Raw genomic sequence first — 23,040 nt, 5'->3', positions numbered from 1 at the left:
CAGCATGGATAGTCGTCTCATTTCCCGAGTCATAGTAGGGACATTGGGCGTCTTCTATGAGGTGTCTATGCACAAGGAGGTTTCGAGTAGGCAGAGTGTTTGAGCAGCACCTCCATAGGAAGTGTCGAGCCTTCGGGGGTAATCTTCGCCTTCCATACTTCAACCCAATAATGCTCAAAATTATCAAGAGCAAGGGATTTGCCAAGGATGTAGGCTGTCTTCACACTATAACACCCATTCTTTGACCATGCCAAAGTGAGGGTGTCGTTTGGCTTTCTCTCATTGATTGGAATAGCTAGGATAGCCAGCTTATCCCTATCATTGAAAATGCTCTCGATCTTGTCCATATCCCAGCTGCTGTTATCGGTATCAATAAGCTCATCAACAGTAGTATAGAGATCATTTATGCTTTCCGTAGTAACAAACCGACTTTCATCATCTATGAGCCAGGGGTCTGTCCAAATATTAATGTTACGGCCATCACCCACTCTCTTAAGCATACCTTCCATTACAAGAGCCTTTAAACTCCATAAGCTCTGCCATGAGAAGCTTGAAACCGGGCCTAAAGCAGCCTCAAAGATGGACGTTTGAGGGTGATACTTTGCTTCAAAGACTCGGCTCACAAGTGATTGTTCGTTTGTTACTAGGCGCTGACAGGCTAAAGTTGTATCACTTAATCAAAAGTAATTCCTAAGTCCTCTAACTAAAGTAGATAGAGAAGTAGGGTCGAATCCACATGAAAACAACGTTCTTTTACTCCTAATTAATTATTATAATCTAAATTATCGAGTAACCAATTTATATTGTGTAAATTATACTAATAATTAAACTAAGCAAAATTAAATAAGAGAATAATCAATAATAGAAGGTTTGGGGTATAGGTTCACCAATAAATAATACTCCAGGGTAAAAATAACAATTAATCATCAATGCATAAATTAATCAGATTATAAAGGGCTTTCGCTACGTATTATAATCACAGAATTAATCTACCGGTATTAAATGCATCTCTCGAATCTTGACCTAACCATTTATAGATTAACATGCCTATTGAAACTAAGCCTAAACATTAATTCTCATCTCTCGAATCTCGAATCAATATTGCAAAACTCATACAATTAAACCAGGCCTAATCTAATTGCATAGTATTAAATCAATCAATAGGAAATTAATCAATCATCAATAATCAACAATAATAGATTACCCCTTCGTATTATTCATGGATCCCCACAAACCCCAAAAATAATTCTACTCACTCATATTAAAATTAAACTAATCAAAGCGATTAAATAAAGCATGATTAAAAACGATAATAATAAAATAAGAAAACAATAATAACAAAAATAATCAGGAAGCAATAACAAGCTACTGTAAAAGCAATATATTAAAACTAAAGTAAAACCAAACTAATCAAAAGAACAAAACTAAACTAATCTACGTAAAACTAAACTAAAAGAATGTTAACAAAAATAATAAAACTAAAAACTATCTAATCTAAAAGCTAATCTAAGATACCTCCCCTTACCTCCGTAACTACTCCCCCTTTTAATAAGAAAGGAAAAAGGAGTTTTATACAAAGTCCACTTCTAAACCTACCCAAACTCCTCCTAAAACAATCTCCAGTTAAATTAAAACAAATCCACCGACTTTGCTTTGATCCGATCGATCGAGCCCGCTAAAATCACGCCCAGCAGCTGGCTGTTCTTGGTCCATTGATTTGCAATATTGGGCCATTAATTATAGGCCTTAATTCTCTCTTTTGTTCACTAATTCGTCCAATATAATAAGTTTGGTCCATCATACTAGTAACTTGGACCTTCGTAACCTACGCACTTAAACGAGCCCTTAATCACCGAACCAAATTTCTTCAACTCGATCTTGGGCTTTAAATATACGATCATAAAATACGTTCCGACTCCAATATCTTTATAGCGGTCTAATAAGCTAGGGAATTATCATAATTCTGTAAATTCCTACAAAATAATACCAACTCTACAAAAACACTAGAAAACGTATATTAGTAATAAAAATAGCTCCGTAGAGCTCAAATAAGCACAAATATGACCGTGGGACGGGGAATAAAAATATATATAAAATAGACTCATCAGCGCCAAAATTGTTTACCGAGGAGAGCTACATTAAAGACCCCCAAGTCTCTGAAACCCATACCCCCAAGGCACTTTGGTTGGCATAAGGACTCCCAGCTTTTCCAATGGATCTTCCTACCCTTCTCATTCGCCCCCCACCAAAAACGAGTCATCATGGCATGGATGTCTTGAATCAAAGTATTCGGGAACCTATATACCCCCATCAAATATGTCGGGATAACTTGGATGACAGACTTGAGAAGGACTTTCTTACCGGCTCTAGATAACAACTTCTCTTTCCAGCCTGGACCTTCTTCCAAATTCGATCTTTCACAAAAGCAAAAACCTCTTTTTTCGATCTCCCCACAACAGTTGGCAAACCAAGGTACTTGATATGATTGCCAACCATTTCCATACTGAGAATATAGCTGAAAGTGATCCGAGATGATAGTTGAACACCTTTACTAAAAGACACCTCTGACTTCTCCAAATTAATTTTTTGCCCGGAAGTTGCTTCATATTTGTTGAGAATATCAACAATGATTGAACATTCCTGTCGAGTGGCTCTGGTAAATAACAGACTATCATCTGCAAATAACAAGTGAGTTATCTCCGGGCCATATCTGCTAGCTCGAGCTCCGTGGATCAATTTCTTCTCCGATGCCGCCTGCAGCATTCAAGACAATACATCAGCAACTAGAATGAAAAAATAAGGGGAAATAGGATCACCTTGGCGAAGACCTCTGGACGGGGTCAGGAAATCCGAGGGTACTCCATTGATGATAAAAGAATATTGAACCGTTGAGACAAAGGTCATGATAGTATCTACCCATGCTCTAGCAAACCCCAGTTTAGTCAGGAGTAGTCTCAGAAATTCCCACTCCACCCTGTCATATGCTTTACTCATATCCAATTTCATTGCTATCGTCCCACGGAGACCCTTAGATCTCTTTTTCATGGTATGGAAAAGCTCAAGAGCAATCAAAGCATTATCTGTAATTTGACGTTTAGGAACAAAAGCACTCTGATTTTCAGTGACCATGTCATGAAGGAGCGGCTTTAATCTATTTGCTACAGATTTTGAAGCTAATTTATACAACACATTGCAAAGAGAAAATGGACGGAATTGAGAAATACAAGTAGGGTTCTTAACTTTCGGGATAAGAGCAACATTAGTGAGATTCATGTTATCAAGAGGAATCCTACCAAAGATAATATTATTGACAAACGTAGTCACATCATCACCTACAATATGCTAATATTTCTGATAAAAAATCGCATGAAGCCCATCCGGCCCCGGGGCCTTGCATGGACTCATCTGAGAAAGGGCAGTATAAATTTCATCTTTGGGGTAAGGGCGACATAAGGATCGATTCATACCTTCAGTGACCATAGCTGGAACACTACCCAGGACCTCCTCCATCAGTGTCACATCCAACTCACCTCTAGCAAACAACGAGCTATAAAAATCAAGGATGATTTTCTCAACATTTTTCTTCCCTGATCGTCATTCCCCGTCAGCATTTTGGAGCCCCTTAATGTAGTTCTTGCTTCTTCTTTGAGCTGCCTTGTGATGGAAATATTTGGTGTTTCGATCTCCATTATTGATCTCAGAAACCCTTGACCGGAGGAACCAATATACTTCGTTCTTTTCATGGAGGTCATCAAGAATACCCTCCAATCTGCTACATTCGGCAAAATTGAGATGTGTGCCCACCTGTTTTTGAGCTCCCTTCAAAGCTTCTTCGGTTTCAGCAATCTGTTCACCCAAATTTTCGAAAGAGTTTTTGCTCCATGATGTTAATTCATGAGCAATACACAGAAGCTTATTAGGCATATCAAGGTGACGAGAGTTTGCCCAACCCCTTCTAATTACATCTTCAATACCCTCAGCCAGCAGCCAGCAAGTCTCAAAACGGAACCTTCTCTTCCTTGTAGATTCCTTCTTACTCACTCTGCCATCTATATGCAACATAATACCTACATGATCCGATCTAAACTTCATTAAATGAGATACATGGGCTTGATTAAACTAGGCACACCACCGAGCACAAGCCACAAACCTGTCCAACCGCTCCCTAACCACCCCATCCTACCCATTTCCACGCTCCCAAGTCACCCACGAAGCATCATAACCAAGGTCCCTTAAGTTGCAATCATCAAGGACCTCCTTAAAGGCATCCATGGCACGTTGCTCTTTCATGGCCCCCCTGAATTCTCTTCCGCACTCAGAATTTCATTAAAGTCACCCCCGAAAACCGTAGGGTGAGGAGAGTCCAGGTAGAGATCACGCATGAGAGCCCAGGTGTTGTTTTTTAGAGCTCTATCCGCCCACCCGTAGACCCCAATGAACTTCCACACCGACCACCTAGCTCAGTTCCATCCCCGCAAATATGGTGATCCAAGTATGAAATCACAGAGAACTGGACCCCCTCCATCCAATACACACAAAGGCCTCCTGATTTCCCTCTACTATCTACACCAAAAGACCTAGGGAAACCAAATTTAGTTTTTAATGTTTTTGATTTTTTTCCATTAATCATAGTTTCACTCAAAAAAATTATGTCTGGGCTCAAACCACCACTCCAATGTTGGAGTGCTCGAATTGCACGAGAGTTGCCCGCCCCTCGGCAATTCCAACAGATGAGTTTCATTTCTCTTCAGGGGGTTGGTTCACTCCAACTCCCCATACTTGATTTACCCCGTTTCCGGCAAGGAAAACTTTTGTGACTATTTGCTTTTTGGTGACTTGTTGTGAAGCAATATTTGGTTCTTCGCATATGGGAGTCTCCAAGCTTCTCTTTCTTACTGCCACCATACTACAGTTCATTTCATCCCTCATCCTACTGTCTCCACCCATCTCCGCCCCCTCTTTCTTTTGATTGCAATCTTACGAATTCCAGCAACAGGTAAATCATGCTCCATCTCATCAGTCTCTGTTCTTAGGGCTAGCTGTTTTACCTTCACTATCTTCATATTACTCTTCTGCTACTACTCCACTCCCTGTATCAATTTCATGCCCTTTGACAAGGCTCCTTAATCGCAAGACAATTCTTGAGGTCTCAGAATCAACTACCCTGACCAACGCAGCCTCTTTTTCCCTTGGAGGTGGGAAGTGTAATTTACGAGCTGCCCCTGGAGGTCCAAGCTTCACTGCCCCTGGATCATTATAACACAGAACGCGTCCCTTCCTCAAGGAGAGCAACCCTTCCTTCCACCCCTTCTCCTTCGCAATCTCAGACTCAGATTTCTTGGGGGTCTCCTAGGTGATGCTCGAAGCCAAGGACCATATTGATACACAATCTCGTCACTTGTCGCCCTTATATCATCCTTATAAGCACAACCTCCCTCCGTGTGATGTAATCTCCCACAGATAAAACAGAAATTCTCCAATCTTTCGTACTTTAAAGAGACCCACTTTAAATCAGAGGCGCCAACTGCCAAAAAAAGACCCCTTCGAAGTGGTTTTTCAATGTCGATCATCACCTTCATCCGCATGAACTCACCCCATCCTAGAGGCTCGGACTCATCAATCTCCAAAAAGATTCCCAAGAAGTCACCAATGGCAATTAAATTCTTCCTATTCCGCTTACTAAAGGGGACGTCGAGAAGCCTCACCCACATGGGGGCATACTTGAAAACCACCTCCGGTGGTTGCTCCTCTCCATCGATCTCCTTAAGTGTTAGGAATTTTCCATCAAAGAACCAAGGGCATCCATCCAACACTCTTTCCTTATCCGCGTCGCTGAAGAATTTAAAAACAAAGAGATTCATCTCCACCATCTTAATCACCACATTACCGTGCAATCTCCATACTGATATTAACGTGCGCTTCATCGCTTCTACATTGAAGGGTTTGGAGGTCAGCAATTTCCCTACTAGCGATAGGGCAATCTGATTTTTCGTTCCTTCATCCTCCAAATCTGCGGAGCGATCTCCAATGACCTTCGATTCCTCTTAAGTCAATTTTATTCTCTCGAAATCATTAAGTAATTCATCAGCCATGGTACTAGTTTAGCAGGGATTAAAAATTCTTCAAAGATGGTGGGAAAATAAGGGAAAAATTAGCAAAATCCGTAGGAAAACTGACAAACCCTAGGCGAGGGACATACTAACCTTATACGAGGGACTCAAGTTTTAAGTAGAGAGTTATATAATTAATTTTTAGGCTTATTAACTTTCATACTACCTTAATTATCTTTTAAGGATAAACTTTAATAGAATATGGACAAATAATAAGGGACGAAAAGAGTAATTATTAGTACCAAAAATGTGAATATTAATATAAGTATATCTTAAAAAGGAAACGAGTCAAACCAATAAGGAACATTACAAATACTCAGGAGAAATTAGAGAAATACATTGGATGATTGAATAATACCCGATTTTCACTTTTCAAAAGTGTTGATACATCGGAGTACATCAAGGGTAACTTTTAAGTTAGGATAACTTTTAGCATGCAGATAATTATAACTCGATATTATGTATTTCGTATAATTTTTAGGTAAATTAAGAAACAATTTTAAAGAGATAAGTTTTATAATAGGTGATTTTATTTTGTTTATTTATACATTGTGGGATAAATTGCTTGAAAATGAGTAATTTTATGCATGTAACTTATACTCGTATTTTATTTCGTAGTAATTTTGGATCATTTCAGGAGAAATTTACATCCAAATGTGTCTTTCCCTAAGTAATTAGTCAAATATAAACTGATTTTTAAAGATAATTATGTGCTGCTCTAAGTGAATTAGAAAGATAAGGAGTAAGAAACGAGCTCTTACGATAATCTTTGCCCCATTTTGAGCATTTCCAGGTGTAAGCTGCGCCGTTGCACCTCTCACTCACTCTCCGCCATTAAAGTCGTGTCGTTGAAGCGGCTTCTAAGCATCCTCCATTGAAGCAGCTTCTGAGGTAGGATTAATTTTGCTTAATCATCGAGTATCAATTTCACAATCTAGGGTTTCGTTGATTTGATTGTCAGTACATTCGATTTAGGGTTCGGGTTATTTAACTATTGTTGATGTAATTGTCAGTATAGTCGATTTAGGGTTTGGATTATTGAACTATTGGTTATAAATACTCCGAGTATTCAACGAGCATACTTTGATAATTAATTCATATTTTGTGTTGCAGTATAGTCAATTTAATTTAGCGTTCGGATTATTGAACTATTAGGACGGAACTATGAAAATTAGGGACAGGCGTGATCGTCGAGGGAGTGATTCTGAGAATTCTGATGGGGGAAGAAGTGATTCTTCTGATTCAGGAGGAGGGCATTGGAATAGTAGGCATGTCAGTGAGAATGATGGGAGAGATAAGGATAGGGAGAGGAGGAGAGGAAGTGAGAGGCGGGAGCGGGAGCAACCACGGAGAAGGGTGGAGGAGGAAGGAGATGGGAATAGGAAGAGACGTGATGAAAGAGAAAGGAATGAACGTGGAGGGAGTGATTCAGAGAATTCTGATAAAGAGAGGGATAGGAAGAAAAGTGAGAGGCGAGAGGAACCAAGGAGAAGGGTGGAGGAGGATGGAGATGGAAATAGGAAGAGAAGAGATGAAAGAGGTGGGAATGGACGTGGAGGGAGTGATTTAGAGAGTTCTGTTAAAGAGAGGGATAGAAAGAGAAGTGAGAGGCTAGAGCGGGAGCAGGAGCAGGAGCGACCCAGGAGAAGGGTGGAGGAGGATGGAGATGGAAATAGGAAGAGAAGGGATGGAAGAGAAAGGAGTGGGCATGGAGGGAGTGATTTAGAGGGTTCTGATAATGAGAGGGATAGGAAGAGAAGTGAGAGGCGAGAGAGGGAGCAACCTAGGAAGAGATCCGATGTGGAAGAAGATGGTGATGAGGAGATTAAAAGGAAAAGAGATAGCAGGGAGAAGAATTGGCATCGAGAGAATGATTCAGAAAGTTCTGGTGACGAGAGGGATAGGAAGAGAAGTGAGAAAGGAGAGCAAGAGAAGCCTAGGGAAAGGTTGGATGATGAAGAAGCTGGTGATGGAAAGAGAAGTGATAATAAGGGGAGGAATGGACGTCAAGAGAATGATTCAGGGAATTCTGACGAAAAGAGGGATAGAAAAAAAAGTGAGAAACGAGAAAAGGAGCAACATAGGAAGAGGTTGGATGACAAAGAAAAAGATGAGAAGGAAATAGTCATTGAAGGCAGGCATGGTAGAAGAAGGAATGAAAGAAACAGCAGGATTGGGCGTCAAGGGAGTGACTCAGAAAGCTCTGGTGGGGACAGACGACGGGATAGGGAGAGACGCAGACGTGAAAGAGAGAGGAGAAAGCACCGATATGACTCGGATGATTCTTCGGATTCTGATGGGCGTAGAAAGAGGCATAGCATGCGGAGGAGTGATCGAAGAGAGGATAGGACTAGCAAACAAACCCATGATTTTGAGGAAGGGGAAATAAGATCTAGGTGGGAAAGGAATGAGAAAGTGTTTGAGTCGAAGCAAGAAGGCAAGAATGTGATAGGTGAAGAGCCTGCAAAACCACAAACACAGTCTACTGCAACAAATATGAATCCAGGTGGTGATCTTAGTACCCTTGGTAGGACTGGAGGAGTTTACATCCCACCATTTAAGTTGGCTCGAATGATGAAGGAAATTGAGGACAAAAGCAGTGTGGAATATCAGCGTTTGACATGGGATGCCCTTAGGAAGAGTATCAATGGTTTGGTAAACAAAGTGAATGCCATTAATATCAAGAACATTATTCCAGAATTGCTTGGTGAGAATCTGATCAGGGGAAGGGGTCTGTTTTGTCGATCATGCATGAAGTCCCAAATGGCATCACCTGGTTTTACTGATGTATTTGCTGCTCTGGTTGCTGTGGTCAATACCAAGTTCCCTGAAATCGGGGATCTTCTTTTAAGGAGGATTATTCTACAGCTAAAGAGAGCTTACAAGCGCAATGATAAGGTTTGTATGATTATTACCTCTTTCCAATACCATTTTTAATTAATTGTTTTCATTGCCCATTTATAGAGTTCTAATCTGCTGAAAATTCATTTACAGCCTCAACTGATGGCTGCTGTTAAATTCATAGCTCATCTCGTAAACCAGCAAGTTGCTCATGAGCTTGTTGCTTTGGAATTGCTCACCATTCTGTTGGAGCAGCCTACTGATGATAGTGTTGAGGTTGCAGTTGATTTTGTCAAAGAATGTGGCTCCATTCTTCAAGACCTTTGTCCCAAGGGTCTTCATGGTTAGTTTACTAGTGAGTATGTGACACTACCTCTGTTTGAAATTTTCATTGTTTTCAACATGATTCATTTTTCTGTATCCTTCCATTTTGCTTCTTTTGTTTGTTACACTTAGAATCTCATAGCTGCCATATAGTTAAATAGTACCTAAAAGAGTATATGAGTGGAAGTTGAGTACCTGAGTACCAATTTTTGATACTTAAGACAGTGAAGCATTTCTCATGATGATTAGTTCCTATTCATCTGTATGTCGTCTTGCTATGTTTAAGTCAGATGAACGTTGTATGGTTTGTTCGAAGTGGAAAAATGCACAAAATCATTGTTTAAGCAAATTTTGTGATTGACAAATTGTGCATCTTCTTTGGGTTTGACTTTTCAATTACTCTGCTTTGCCAATTTTTCTCCGCTCTTCACACTGTCCCATCTCATTTATTTGTTTGAATTCTCAGGTATTTTTGAACGTTTTCGAGGAATTCTTCATGAAGGAGAGATTGACAAAAGGGTTCAGTTTCTGATTGAAGGCCTGTTTGCCATTAGAAAGGCTAAATTCCAGGTCTGGTATTATATATAACTTATGATGGCATGTTTACTTGTTTGAATTATCAATAATGCTGGAGTAGTGAAGCTTTTGGGGTTATTTGGATCTGCAGGGGCATCCAGCTGTCCGGCCGGAACTGGATCTTGTGGATCCAGAAGATCAGCTCACTCATGAGATGTCACTGGAAGACGAGATAGATCCTGAGACTGGTCTTGGTATTTGAACTATTCTCGCTATAATTATTTATGATTTCTGCATTTATTAACTTCAACTAAATCGATTAGCAATGTATCATTCTTGTTAGCAATTCTTAGTACTATTATCTTGTTTATATGCAATTTCAGACATTTTCAAACAAGACCCTAATTTCGTGGAAAATGAGAAAAAGTACGAAGAGTTGAAGAAATCCATACTAGGAGATGAGTCAGAGGACGAGGATGGATCTGATGCTGGGTCTGATGATGATGAGGACGATGAAGAAGAGGATGAAGACGAAGAAGAGCAGCAGATGCAGATAAAAGATGAAACAGAAACCAACCTTATAAATCTTCGAAGAACTATATATTTAACAATAATGTCCAGTGTAGATTTTGAAGAAGCTGGCCACAAGCTGTTAAAAATCAAACTTGAGCCTGGGCAAGAGGTATGCAATTCTTCTCTTTAAATTCCTCTACCAGATTTTCGTACTGCATTGAATTTTGCTCCATTGCGTCAGAGTCTGCTTTTGGAACTTGATCTAAATTTTTGTTTCTCTGATAGTTTTGGAAGATCTTTTTCTTTGTACCCTTTTAACATTTTACATATTTTGTGTAATTTTCCCTGAAACATTATTTGCACCCTATTGAGATATTCTCTAGACCCTCTACTTGTTATTTTACCCAGGCTCTAATGTATACTTCGTGCTGCTCCAAATGCCAATGATGCATGTTAATTTGTTATGCAGTTAGTATTATATCTGATTTCCCCTTTGTTTGCCGCTCTGAATATGTCAATGAAATTTAATTTCCTGCTGCTCTTGCCTTTATGCTGGGCTTTTGGCTACCATTTTTAAAAAGGTTTTTGGGTTGCATGTAGCACTTCCTTTTTCTTTATGCTGGTTTTATTTGCCGGTTGCATCTGTCTTTGGGACTTCTGCTTCTGTGTGCTCTTTGTTGTAAGCTGTTACTATGTGAAACTTATCTCAAATTGTCGCTGCAGATGGAGTTGAATATAATGTTATTGGAGTGCTGCAGCCAAGAGAGGACATACCTCAGATATTATGGTCTTTTGGGCCAACGGTTTTGTATGCTTAACAAAGTGTATCAGGAAAATTTTGACAGATGCTTTGTTCAGCAATACTCCATGATACATCGACTTGAGACAAACAAATTACGTAATGTGGCCAAATTCTTTGCTCATTTGCTAGGCACTGATGCTCTTCCTTGGCATGTGTTAGCTTACATTCGTCTGACTGAAGAGGACACAACTTCTTCATCTCGTATCTTCATCAAAATCCTTTTCCAGGTATCGGAATATATGACACTTATTTCTTACACAATTGATGAGTTTAATGTAGTGTGTTCTCTATGGGTATACTTCTGCTTGATTGTTCACATAATTTTAAAAAAATCATTTAATGCAGGAATTATCTGAGCACCTTGGTATCCGGTTGCTCAATGAACGGCTAAATGACCCAGCAATGCAGGACTCCTTTGATTCAATTTTCCCTAAAGATAATCCCAGAAACACACGTTTTGCAATCAACTTCTTCACATCCATTGGGCTTGGAGGAATAACAGAGAACTTGAGAGAGTACCTGAAGAACATGCCACGATTGATAATGCAACAACAGAATTCCGAGCCGGAAGTGCCAGAAGATGAATCTGATTCCGGTTCCGGTTCTGGTTCAAGTTCAAGTTCATCAGGCTCGGAGTCATCCTCTGCTGAATCTGATTCTAGTTCCGATGCAAGTTCATCAAGCTCAGATGATGATAGGCGTAATAAAAGGAAGAAGAATGACAGTGGTGGTGGTAGACATAGGAAACGGAGGAAGGGAGACTAGGAAACACAGTGAAACCTCCTCTTCCCTCTCATGTCTTCTTGCATCGGAGAAACAAGTTTTATGTCTTTTCCTTAGTCTCTATCAAATTTAGGTGACTATTAAAAAATGGAAACAGAATTTGTACTTGCATAGCTGATAAATTTTATTGAAGGTTTTGTTATTGCTTGGTCCAATTTGCCTCAATTTTCTGTTGAAATTTCATTTTTTTTTGACAGACAAGCAATTAATGACTCTTTTTTCTTCTCTTTATTATCTTCAAGTGCTCTTATACACTATACTTTGGGTTTCTTTCTTTCTTTTTATTCCGTAATCTGAAGGACCTTTTTTTTTTTTTTTTTTTTGGGGTGTGATTTAAGTGTTCCCGAGGCCATTAAAAGTATAGTTAACGAAATTATTTGAGATAATTAAATATCGTATGAATTAACAATTAGCTAATTATTATTATTATTATATAGTTTTTTTTTTTTGATGAATTTCTCTCTCTCTTGTTTTCTTAATTAATTAATAACATCATGCAGATAAAGCTTCCAGTGGGCAGATGTAGTAAATTCCGACTCAAAACGAACTTCTGCAAGGTAAACTTTTCCCGCCAAAAATCTGTTATGAAATGTAACGAACTAAAACCCACTCTAACCAACTATCTCACTTTAGCTCCTCCACCCTTTTCTTTCTCTCTCCTCCATTTCTCGACTCTCTGAGTTCTTGAAATTCACAGCAAAAACCCATTTTCTCTCTCTAAAATTAACCCATTTCTCTCTCTGAATCGGAAGCCATGGAAAGGAAAGCTTTGAGAGGAGGGAATCTATCGTCTTCTTCATCACCAAATTCAGAGGAGCACATCATCCAAATCCCAAATCTTGATGCTGAACAAACAGAGGAACAACATTCGTCATTGTTGTCTCAGTCTCAGGTTCTGCAGCAGCCTCATACTCCTCCGAGACGAAGGGTTCTTCCTAATTCCAATTTCGATCCCAACCCCACCACTCTTCCTTCTGCCTTCATTAACAATCACCATCACCGCGGCAACTACCGCCGTCTCTGGGGCTTTCGTGTTCGTCGTTTCTTCGGGTCTTCCTGGGTTCTCCATTCTATTCCTGCCATCATCTTCCTCTGTTTTTTCCTCCTCTGGTGGTTCTCCAACCCAGGTATGTTCAAGTTTTGATTTCAATTTTTGCGCAAATTCAATTGTTCTGTCCTTCTGGGTTTTCTTGAAAGAATTTAGCTGGGTTTGTTATTTCTGGTCTTTGTTGTTTGTTGATTGTTAGTTCTTTCATTGCTCAATTATCCAATTCTTGTCTCATCTTTCATATCTTTGTTGATTGTTTTTTTTTTTTGATCAATTATCTTTTATGTTTTCTTGATTATTATGGCTTCTTTCTGTAAATTTCTGGGTATAAATTGGAGTGATTATATGAATTTTAATTCCGATTTGCAGTAATGCCAATTGGGTAGACAACCAAAAGTGAAAAGAAATCAATAATGGGTCATTTTTGCACTTCGAATTCTACTTTTCCATATTCATATATTGATTCATGGATATAAATTGTTTTTCCATTGTTTGAAATCATTAATATACCACATTTCCAGACTCATGTTTAGTTGATTGGTTTAGTATGGTAGTCGAAAATCTAGTGGTATGTCATCTTGTTTGAATATAGAAAAATCTGACAAGTATGATATTGTTTGGGTAAATGCAGTGAATTTGGCAATAAAGGATGGCAGGTTCATGCAACAACATTCCTCTACTGTAAGGCCTTTTTCTCTGAATGACACTGACCTTAATCTGAGCCGCATGACTATGTTGTCAGTAGCTACTTTGCCAAATCCCAACATCGAGCTCATGCTGTCGGTGATCGAGAAGGCAGGTGATGGTGCATCTCCATTGAGCAGCAGTAACTGAAGCGTGCACTCTTCTGATATCTGTAATTTGCACTTATCTTCTAAGATTTATCATTGCTTAAGACTATCCTGGCTTCATAGCAGTTCATTTTACTTTTAATGTTCTAGTTCCAATAATAAAAAAAACTCTATTATGGAGTACTAAGTAGGTCGATAAGGTGGATGATGGTGCAATCTCCCATTGAGCAATAGCATGCAGTTGAAGTGCACACTCTTCTGATCTGTGTCATGTGTACTTAGCTTCGAAGGTTTTTCATTGCTCGGCACTATCCTAGCTACATAGCAGTTTATTTTAGTTAGTGTTTTAGTTCCAATAATACAAAACTCTATGATGGAGTACTAAGTAGGCTGATAAGGCGGATGATGATGGCGAATCTCTCATTGAGGTGACAGTTATTGAAGTGAACACCTACTGATCTATGTAATGTACACTTATCTGCGAAGATTTTCAATGCTGGACACTATCCTAGATATATATGTATCAGTTCGATTATTTTCGGTTTGGTTTCAATAATATGAGTTTCTATGATGTAGTACTGAGTAGGCTGCTCCATGTTATGAAGTTTATGCTATACTTGAAGTATTGTCTCCAACTTTTTGGATTAAGATACAGTAGCTATGATGGTACTGTTTGTATGTAAAACTTACATTTCAATGAATTCTGCTTGAGACATCAAATCCTTACATACTTTAGAGTAGCCTATGAATGTAAATGTTACAGTATTCAAAATGTTACATAATTTGCCTTGAATTTCTGAAATGCAAATTTACTTCTTACAGTTGTGTGCTCTGATGTTTGTGGGTAAGAGTCCCCTTCTAATTTTCTTTTTCTCTTCTGTGTCTCCAATAGATCCCTTTAGTGTGGATGATCCACCTTTTAGCATTACCTTTTGTATGTTTGGAACTCGTTTAGCTATTTCAGTTCACTAACCTCACCAAGTCGACAATTGCCCACCCATACGTATAATACTGAGCGCTTCTTTGAACTTACCACCCTACAACAATCCCTCCTGGGTGACTGTATTACAAAAAAGAAATAAATACTTAAACTTTGTTCTGTAGTTGAGATGAATTAGAGATTGGGAAATGAAGAGATGGATATTTAATAGTCGAAAAGTTGCACATTTTTCATTTTAGAAGCAGACAGAAGGAACTGAAGTTGCATACCTTTTGCCAACGGAGGTTATCTGGCCTCTTAAGAACCACAACAGAGTCAATTTTTTCAGGATTTTCCATCTTCCACCGGCAGAAAGGGTGCTTATACCGGTCATGAGCCCGGTAAATTCCAATTGTTTGCTTGCTGCCACGATCATACCTTGTTCTGCTCATATAGAAAATGAAGGGAGACTGACAAGGGTGTCTGGTGACTGGTCTGGTATTGAAGGAATATCCTGTGTAATCAGCTCTCTTGTACCAATTTAGGAAGGTTCTGGTGGGCATTTCAAGCTCTCTTGGTGAGACTACTCCCCTAATAATCTGAACCACATAGCCCCAGGATACACTTATGGACCAGAATCTTTTTTTGTCATAGCAGATGGATTGCTGCATTATACTGGCTGAATCCTGGCTGACCGATTCAAACAGGTGACGAATTGCTTGGGGTCGTGTCATGCCTGGAAATATGGGCTCTACCACGTCAAGGTGGTGAATTGAGACTAGTGGTGTTACTGGATGCGCTGCTAGTAGCCCCAGTAAGTCTCCATACACATCATACTGCATTTAGCAATTTGCATCAGAGATTGGACTTTATATGGCTGCTAATCAGTTGTAATGTCATATACGAAGTATACTTAGTTGCCTCATTGCATCGTTACCAGTTTATTGCTAACAATAATTTTTTTTCATGTTTACATTATGTTGAATTCAATCAGATCAATGGTGATAAAACTCGTCTATTGTTTGTCTTATTAGGCTATTAGAAAAATTGAGTTCCAATATGACTCTATGAGAAGGAAATGTATTATAAACCTAAATGAAATCCTAACTATTAACATCTATTAACATGAAGCAGGAAAACTACATATTTATGACAGTAAAACACCCCTTATTTGGCCACTGATTCCAGAAACACCCCCTTTGACAAGCATGTTAAGCTTATTACAGCAAAAATCTTGGCAAAACATATTCTACAAGTAGTACTTAATAAGAAGAATGATGTTAATTACCTGATGGAATCCAAGTTCTTTAGTAAGGGGGACTCCTAACTCGGCCATACAAGCTTGTATCCTGTCATCACTACCATACAAAGCAGGATAACGCTGGATGCATCGATCCTGCATTTTCGCTAACTCCTTAGCAAGAGGATAGCTGATGGCAAAACCACCACCTCCATAAGCCATAGCATAGGAGAAAATAATATTTTGGACATGACTTTCAGAGTTGCTCCCAATGTAATAGTATTGGTTATAATCATACTTTTCTAGGATCCTAACAACATTATCAACAACGAAAACGGTGTCATCATCTCCCATGACAAACCACCTGACATCCTTTAAACCGAGATTAAGGGTCTCGGACACCACCCTAGAAATCCTCAATGCAGATCTGCTTCCAAGTCTGTTGGTATACCTTAACTTACTGGTGTCTTCAGAGATGCGTATCTTAGGTAGATTCTCATTCTTGTAAGTTTTAACGTTTCCGTCGAGCCAAACAACTCCTCTGGTTTGATTAGGCCTCCACCAATGCTTGATGTACTCCTTCCTTTTGTCCCACAAAAAGGAAGAAGCCGCGATCCCAAACACAATATGTTTCAGCTGCGTAGGCTCTTCCTTTTCCTCTTCATCTTGTGATCCACTTGTCTCGGTTTTTGTCAATGCTTGGTGACCGCCGCTAGTTGAAGCAGATCGTTGATCATATTCCTCATTGTCATCAGGAGGATCAGGAGAGCTGATATGTTTATGTTGTGGGGTGGAAGAATTAGAGAAAGAGAGGGAAGTCTCTATGTTTCCAAGCTCAGAGATGTTAGAAATCGTGGTTGTTGTAGGACATTCAGGGTGGTGATATACAATTTGGTTGAATGTATACAAGAAACAAATGGCTGATGTTATGATGATGATCCAAGATACGAGCTTAATCATTGGTGCTAATACTAAATGACTAATAATGATATGATTAATGTCTGTTTTTCGTCGAATTTTGTCTAGGTAATGATTTCCATGGATTGAAGATTAGTTCGAGATGCATATGAGAGAGAGATACAGAGGAAACAGAGGAGATTGAAATTAGTTGTGGATTAACGAAGGTGAAGCCTATTCTTTCTCCTTTTGCCATCTCAAGTGTGGGGTGCTTAACTCTACCGCCCTTATAGTTGTTGCCTCTTTTGTAAACTCTTTTTTTTTTTTCTTTTATTACTATTTATTATTAATTTTTTTCAACAACAAAGGAGCTGATTTTTAGGCTTTTAGCTCATTTTTTTTTTCCCTGGAATGCTTCTTGTAAGAACAATCATTAATTATGAGAATCTATGATGTACGGAATGTTTGTTATCTCTACTATTCCCTAAAAAAGAAAAAAAAAAAAGAATGGTTGTTATGTAATACGTATATGATATATAACGAAATACAGAGATTATAATTGTAAGAACAATCGTTTATTATGAGAATGTATGCAGTATGGAATGTTTGTTATGTCTAAAGTTAGTAATATACATTATAAATTACAGAGTAGTAATCTACTTGTTTCAAAAAAAAAAAAAAAAAAAAAAGGTAATCTACTTGTATGGTGGTAGCTTTTTTCATTTTAATTAGATTAGTGTCCGTGTGGTGCACGATAGTAATAATATTTTTCCATAATTAATTGTGACATAATACAAAAATGAGGCAATTTATGTGGAATAAACAAATGCAATGCATATTGAAAAATAAAAGAATAAGGCAACAATTATTAAAACTACAATTGAGAAAAAAAAATTTATTGTTGATTATAGTTGTGTTGAAAATATTTAAAACTAGTATACAATATATTACACTAATGATGTATATTATTTCTCAATATAACTATACAATCTAGTGACTATGTGACTAAGGACTTATTTACAAATGCTTTTTAATAAACATGAAAATATTAATAATCAAACAATAGAATAAAATCTACAGTAAAACTATTAGCACAACATACATGTAAATATATAAATTACAAATAATATATCACCTTTATATCCAATAAAATAATTTCAATGGAAATAAATACTACTCGGATCATTAAAGGCAACTATAATCCAAAATTAGGCAGCACTAACCTATATTATTAATAATACATTTTCATTTTATGAATTGATGCTCTACATGATATTGTCGCTCTTTGTTATTATATAAAAATGTGTTTGGTATCCAATAATTGTAGTTTGATTATTATTTGTTTATTAACTTAAAATTTTATTTGTAGATGATAACTATTTATCGAAAAAAAGGATAAGTGTCTATAATTCAGCAAACGATAATAATTTTTTTTGTATTTACTAAGATATTAATGTAACAAAAAAATTGATTGATATTTCACATTTTCTTAGATATAGACCTAGATATAGTTGTTGAACACAACATTTATTTTATAGTCATATCTAATACCCCATTAGTCTAAGAAACAACATATTAGAGGTATTTGGAAAAAAATTAAAGTGATGTTTTAAAGTATTTTCTTTAATATCAATAATATGAATCAATTTTATTATTACTTTTTGAGAAAAATTCAATAATACTCTGTCTAAAAGGTGTCTAGGCGGTAATGATAGTATTATGTACCTAAACTAGTGGCTTTTTACTTTTTCTATAATTTAAAAAAAAAAAAAATTGGAATAATATTTTTGGTCAATTTGTATGGAAAAATTAAGAACACAAAATAAAAAGAAATAAATTTTATGTAAAGATAATATATAAGATTTGGAATAATCTAATATTATATATATAAAGAGGAGTTTTTTCCCAAGTTTTTAGAGCGCCACAAAGGATTTAAATTTTTTAAAAATTACTATAGCGCCACTTAGAATTAGTATATTTAAAACGCTACAATAGGATTTTGCCACGTAAGATTAGTTTAATTTTTTGTAAAGCGCTACATAGGATTTTAATAAAAAATCGCCACTTATGATTAATAATTTTAAAACACTACAATAGGATTATGCCACGTAAGATTAATCGTATAGCGTCACATAGGAAAATATTATATTTTAGCCAAAAATAAAAAAAAGAATTGCAATTTAGTTTAGATAAAAAATTTATATTAATTATAATAATAAAATCAGCAAGTTTTTGGGGTGGCTGGCCATATCTTGTGGCCGGTTGAGACGCACCCAAACATTGACCGAGTAATCTTGATCGTGTGAGTAACCCCTGATTGATTGAGTAACCCTTGACCAACCAAGTAACTCCTGACTAAGTAATCCCGACCGCACGATGTAACCAACCACATATGAAACTTTGTGAAATAAAATATTATCTTTTTATATTACAAATTTTATCTAAATATGAGAAACAAAATTAATAATTCATTTTATGATAAAAAATTCAAGTAGTAAGCAAGCGAATATCACAAAGTTTATTAGATAATTATATATTAGTAAAATATTTTATTTTAAAAAATACAAACAAACCGTGCATTGGCTTCATCTAGTTTTTATTATAGTTGTATTATACAAATATTCCAAACATAAAAGATTTTTATTATGAAAAGATAAAATATTTTTTTGCTAAAAGGGGAGGGGAGTTTTGGAGGAAAATACAACATGTCTTACTATTATGTCATTTCTGGTATCTGTTTTACTATTATGATATTGATTGATTATCAAAATCTCAATATATTTGTAAGAATATTTTAGAGCATGCGGATAAAAGGAATGTACGGCATTCTTTGTATGTACTCCGAGTATTATATTTCATGATGAAAATTTGATTCTCCAGATAAATTATTTTAGGACCTTCTTTTTCTTTATCGAATGAAATGATAGGATATGATAGTTGCAGTCTTTTTATTTTATTTTTATTTTTTATGCCACTTTAATTTGAAGGTACTCCACTTCACCAAGTCACCAACCCACTTCCCAACTAATTCCTTCAGGCATAGTCGCATAGATGTTCAAGTATATTGGTTTCTTTAATCTCGTCATTGAAGGTAATAATTTGCTAGTCATCTTCGTTTTGAAAATTTTGAGCAAAATCGCTGAAAAATGGCTACTTATAGTTAAAGATATCGATACCTCTCCATTATTAATATTTAATAAATCCGATGATTTGTACATCTATTTCTAGAAGCAAATAGAGCAATGGATCATAGGGGGGAAAAAAATGTAACTTTTCTTCTTAAATTGCACGCTTGCACATTATGCTATTGGAAATTTAGTAATAGAGAACAAATACGTGAAGTAATTAGAATTATAAATGTGTAATTATTCTGTAATTATGAAGGGAAGACCCTTATACAAATGGAATATGTACTAAAAGACGTATACAAAATACATTACAAATTAAAATTCTGCTACATTGGCAACTAACATTGTTCATGTAGCAAGTTTAACAATTTGGTACAAACAGCAAATAAAAAGAGAGTTTCTTTATTCAAGAGCAAGTTTTAGAGAACACTTGTAGAAATTTTCGATGAATGATCTGAGCTGGTAAGGTGCAGTGTTAAGTGCGCAGACAGGACCATCAGCAATTGCATAGTTCAGACTTCAGACTATCCCCTGAGGAATAAATCAAACAAAGATTAAGTTAGTGACCATTAAAAAAGGTTCCAAATGTCCTGAATTTAGTCCCTTTTATAGAAGTATAGCCGGTTTACCAGGTTACGCCTCTTGTAGATCTTTAAGTTCAGTTCTTCATCCCATTTGGTTTCCAGGCAAGCCTCAACTGTGTCCAATGCCTGCACCATATACAGGTCATTAGGCGTCGTACTGACTGTCACAATCTAATATGAAGTACATGATTCTGTATTGATCACATGTAATGTACTATAGACTAAGTTATAAGAGGTGTATGTGCTATACCTTGAGCCAAGCATCAAGCTTCGGCCTCCCTTCAGTGATGTCGTACTTGTGCAAATCTGTAAATAAGTAATAGTATCTTTGTACAAATGGAGCATATGCAACATCAGCCTGATCATAAAATAACAGCCAAATTTAGTCAGAGAAAAATTAGCAGGATGAATATCTGACAATGTAAATATTCTCTGCAACATGTTCATAGATGTTGCAATTGATATTTCAGATGACAGAAACTTATAAACAGGAGTTTATATAAATGAATTAGTCTGACTGACCGCGCTGAATTGGGCACCAAGGAGGAAAGGCCCTTCATGGTTGTATTTTGAAAAATATTCTTCCAATGTGTCGAAAGCAGTCTCTATAAAAAGCAGAGAAATGCACATTGTTACTACAATAGTTACAAATGAATAGCAATAGATCAGTAATTAGTCTAAATAATGAAATCGCGCTTCTGATGCATACTCATTTCATCCTCTGATTTAGTTCCTTTAAGGTAGAAGAAAAGAGTTGGGTTCCACTTGTTACTATAGTCAAACAACTCCTTTGTAAACTCTTTCTTAGCAGGATCCTGTAGAATTTCATACAACCAAATTAAATTAGTTCGATAATTTTATTATGAAATGTCAGACCACAATATCACAGCATATTACGAGATTAAATTAGAATTATTGTAAACACATAGAATTAATTATTACCTCAGGGAAAAGTGAAGGCCCTTCGAAGTGGGCATCGATGTATTTGATCAAGTCTAGACTCTCTCCGATGATCTTGTTGTCGTGCTCTAAAGCAGGTACCTATGATCAACGATTCAGCATTATGATTTTTGTAAGAGAAAAATGGAATGAAATAGGAAGAAGAAATGGAATCTTAATTTGACATGCAAATTAATCACCTTATTTTCTGGGTAGACCTCTTTGTACCAAGTTGGTCTATCATCTAGATCAATTGGAACTAATTGGATTATATCATGTAATCCCTGAAAAGTTGTAAAAGAAACTTTAATAATCAATCATAATCTTTGAAGAGAATTAACTTTCAAACGTCAGCAGTATTGTACGAACTCCCAAGTATTTTATCAATTGAGCTAGTTGATATCCAGATAACAATGCGAAAGTTGACAAATGAGAGAACGTGGTGCATGGAACGTAAAGTTATGATGTCAAACCTTGTAATTTCGCGCTAACCAGGCACGTTGGGCAAAAGGGCAGTAATAGGTTGTGTACAACCTGTTGAATTTTTAAATATATGTTAGGAGTAAAATCAAGATATCATTTTGAAATTGCGTAATTAAATGCTTAAAACCTTTAAGAAGTATATATATGTATATCAACCTGGTGGTTCCGTCGAAGAAAGAAGGTGGTTCAGAGTTGGAACCCAGGAATGGTGGAAGAACTTCTTGAGTTACTCTGCAAATATAACAATTCATCATAAAAATTAAACCAAAAAAAGACAAGTTTTCCTAGAAAACAAAGTTGCAAAAAAGGTCATTATTATTACTGTGTAGCCATTGATCGATGATGAAATTGAACTTAAGAATAATATTTGATATTGGATCAAAAAGTTTTGAGATGGAGAAATAGTACTTAGATATGATTCCAATATTAGCCCCTTCTTATACTTATTTTTAAGATAAACTTTGACCAAAATTCAAATTTATAAAAATAGTATATCTTTGATCTTATTTGACCAGGAAATTAAATTATTTTCTCTATGATTTTCTTCTAAAATCTTTAAATTAAATATTGGTTTTTCAGTAACAATTAATAATATCTACTATCAATATTTTCTCTTCACACTTATGGCTTATTTCCATTTACTTTTCCTTCTTTATTACTTAGTTCCTTTTAAAATCATAATTGAATGATTTGCATCAAAGTGAATTTTATGTCGGTTTTCATCCTACATCAATAATATTAATAAATTACGGAGTATATTTTAGTGAAATGGATAATTTTACACTCGTGAGTATGATGGTCACCTTGATTTTTTTTTGTTTCCTACAAGTATAATATTTTCATATTGGTAAAAATTTTATATACCAAGTATTAAAAAAAAAAAAAAAAAAAAAAAAAACTGTTGTGTAAACTGTTGTCTCATCACTTATCGATCTTAAAAGTCAACTTCTGGAAGAAGGCTGATCCAGCGCATACAAGGACTAGTCAAGTCTCCGTGTGTTTGCTGGTCAACTCTGACGTCTCTTTATTAATAAATCAGTTTTCAGTTTCAACTTTGCATGAAACGGCATTCAATTAGAAAGTCAAGGTGCCCTCCTTCGTCCGTATTAGCATTTTGTCAAT

General features: G+C 36.5%; 5 protein-coding genes across 6 annotated transcripts; 2 read left to right on the top strand and 3 right to left on the bottom strand.

Moving 5' to 3' along the window:
- Positions 1 to 65: 65 nt before the first annotated feature.
- Positions 66 to 3,510, bottom strand: LOC110684695. Its single transcript, XM_021861135.1, has 4 exons — positions 3,468 to 3,510; positions 2,917 to 3,332; positions 2,362 to 2,754; positions 66 to 650 (listed from the first exon to the last, which is right to left on the bottom strand). Exons 1-4 carry the CDS (start codon positions 3,508 to 3,510, stop codon positions 66 to 68), a joined length of 1,437 nt encoding a protein of 478 aa, XP_021716827.1.
- A 3,278-nt stretch (positions 3,511 to 6,788) lies between these two features.
- On the top strand, positions 6,789 to 12,044 carry LOC110684670 (pre-mRNA-splicing factor CWC22 homolog). 2 transcript variants are annotated; one of them, XM_021861106.1, is made up of 8 exons: positions 6,789 to 7,001; positions 7,229 to 9,008; positions 9,105 to 9,294; positions 9,742 to 9,845; positions 9,943 to 10,045; positions 10,175 to 10,473; positions 11,028 to 11,333; positions 11,452 to 11,871. In XM_021861106.1, the coding sequence occupies exons 2-8, from the start codon at positions 7,275 to 7,277 to the stop codon at positions 11,869 to 11,871; spliced, it is 3,156 nt and encodes a 1,051-aa protein (XP_021716798.1). In that variant the 5' UTR covers positions 6,789 to 7,001; positions 7,229 to 7,274. The 2 variants fall into 2 exon arrangements, with proteins under 2 accessions (XP_021716798.1, XP_021716797.1); XM_021861105.1 differs by having other exon boundaries at positions 6,790 to 7,001; positions 7,224 to 9,008; positions 11,452 to 12,044.
- Positions 12,045 to 12,137: 93 nt separating this feature from the next.
- Positions 12,138 to 14,176, top strand: LOC110684673. Its single transcript, XM_021861111.1, has 2 exons — positions 12,138 to 13,016; positions 13,569 to 14,176. The coding sequence occupies exons 1-2, from the start codon at positions 12,644 to 12,646 to the stop codon at positions 13,769 to 13,771; spliced, it is 576 nt and encodes a 191-aa protein (XP_021716803.1). The 5' UTR covers positions 12,138 to 12,643; the 3' UTR covers positions 13,772 to 14,176.
- Positions 14,177 to 14,352: 176 nt separating this feature from the next.
- On the bottom strand, positions 14,353 to 17,456 carry LOC110684671. The gene is made up of 3 exons (XM_021861107.1): positions 15,936 to 17,456; positions 14,938 to 15,483; positions 14,353 to 14,788 (listed from the first exon to the last, which is right to left on the bottom strand). The coding sequence occupies exons 1-3, from the start codon at positions 16,845 to 16,847 to the stop codon at positions 14,684 to 14,686; spliced, it is 1,563 nt and encodes a 520-aa protein (XP_021716799.1). The 5' UTR covers positions 16,848 to 17,456; the 3' UTR covers positions 14,353 to 14,683.
- A 2,661-nt stretch (positions 17,457 to 20,117) lies between these two features.
- On the bottom strand, positions 20,118 to 22,343 carry LOC110684616 (protein IN2-1 homolog B-like). Its single transcript, XM_021861053.1, has 10 exons — positions 22,241 to 22,343; positions 22,075 to 22,149; positions 21,909 to 21,969; positions 21,636 to 21,719; positions 21,439 to 21,537; positions 21,206 to 21,311; positions 21,019 to 21,101; positions 20,747 to 20,854; positions 20,542 to 20,622; positions 20,118 to 20,443 (listed from the first exon to the last, which is right to left on the bottom strand). Exons 1-10 carry the CDS (start codon positions 22,249 to 22,251, stop codon positions 20,432 to 20,434), a joined length of 720 nt encoding a protein of 239 aa, XP_021716745.1. The 5' UTR covers positions 22,252 to 22,343; the 3' UTR covers positions 20,118 to 20,431.
- Between the last annotated feature and the right edge of the window lie 697 nt (positions 22,344 to 23,040).

Source organism: Chenopodium quinoa, unplaced genomic scaffold (genome assembly GCF_001683475.1).
Source record: "Chenopodium quinoa cultivar QQ74 unplaced genomic scaffold, ASM168347v1, whole genome shotgun sequence".
In the NCBI taxonomy this organism is placed as follows: domain Eukaryota; kingdom Viridiplantae; phylum Streptophyta; class Magnoliopsida; order Caryophyllales; family Amaranthaceae; genus Chenopodium; species Chenopodium quinoa.
This window is presented reverse-complemented; position numbering and strand designations above follow the sequence as displayed.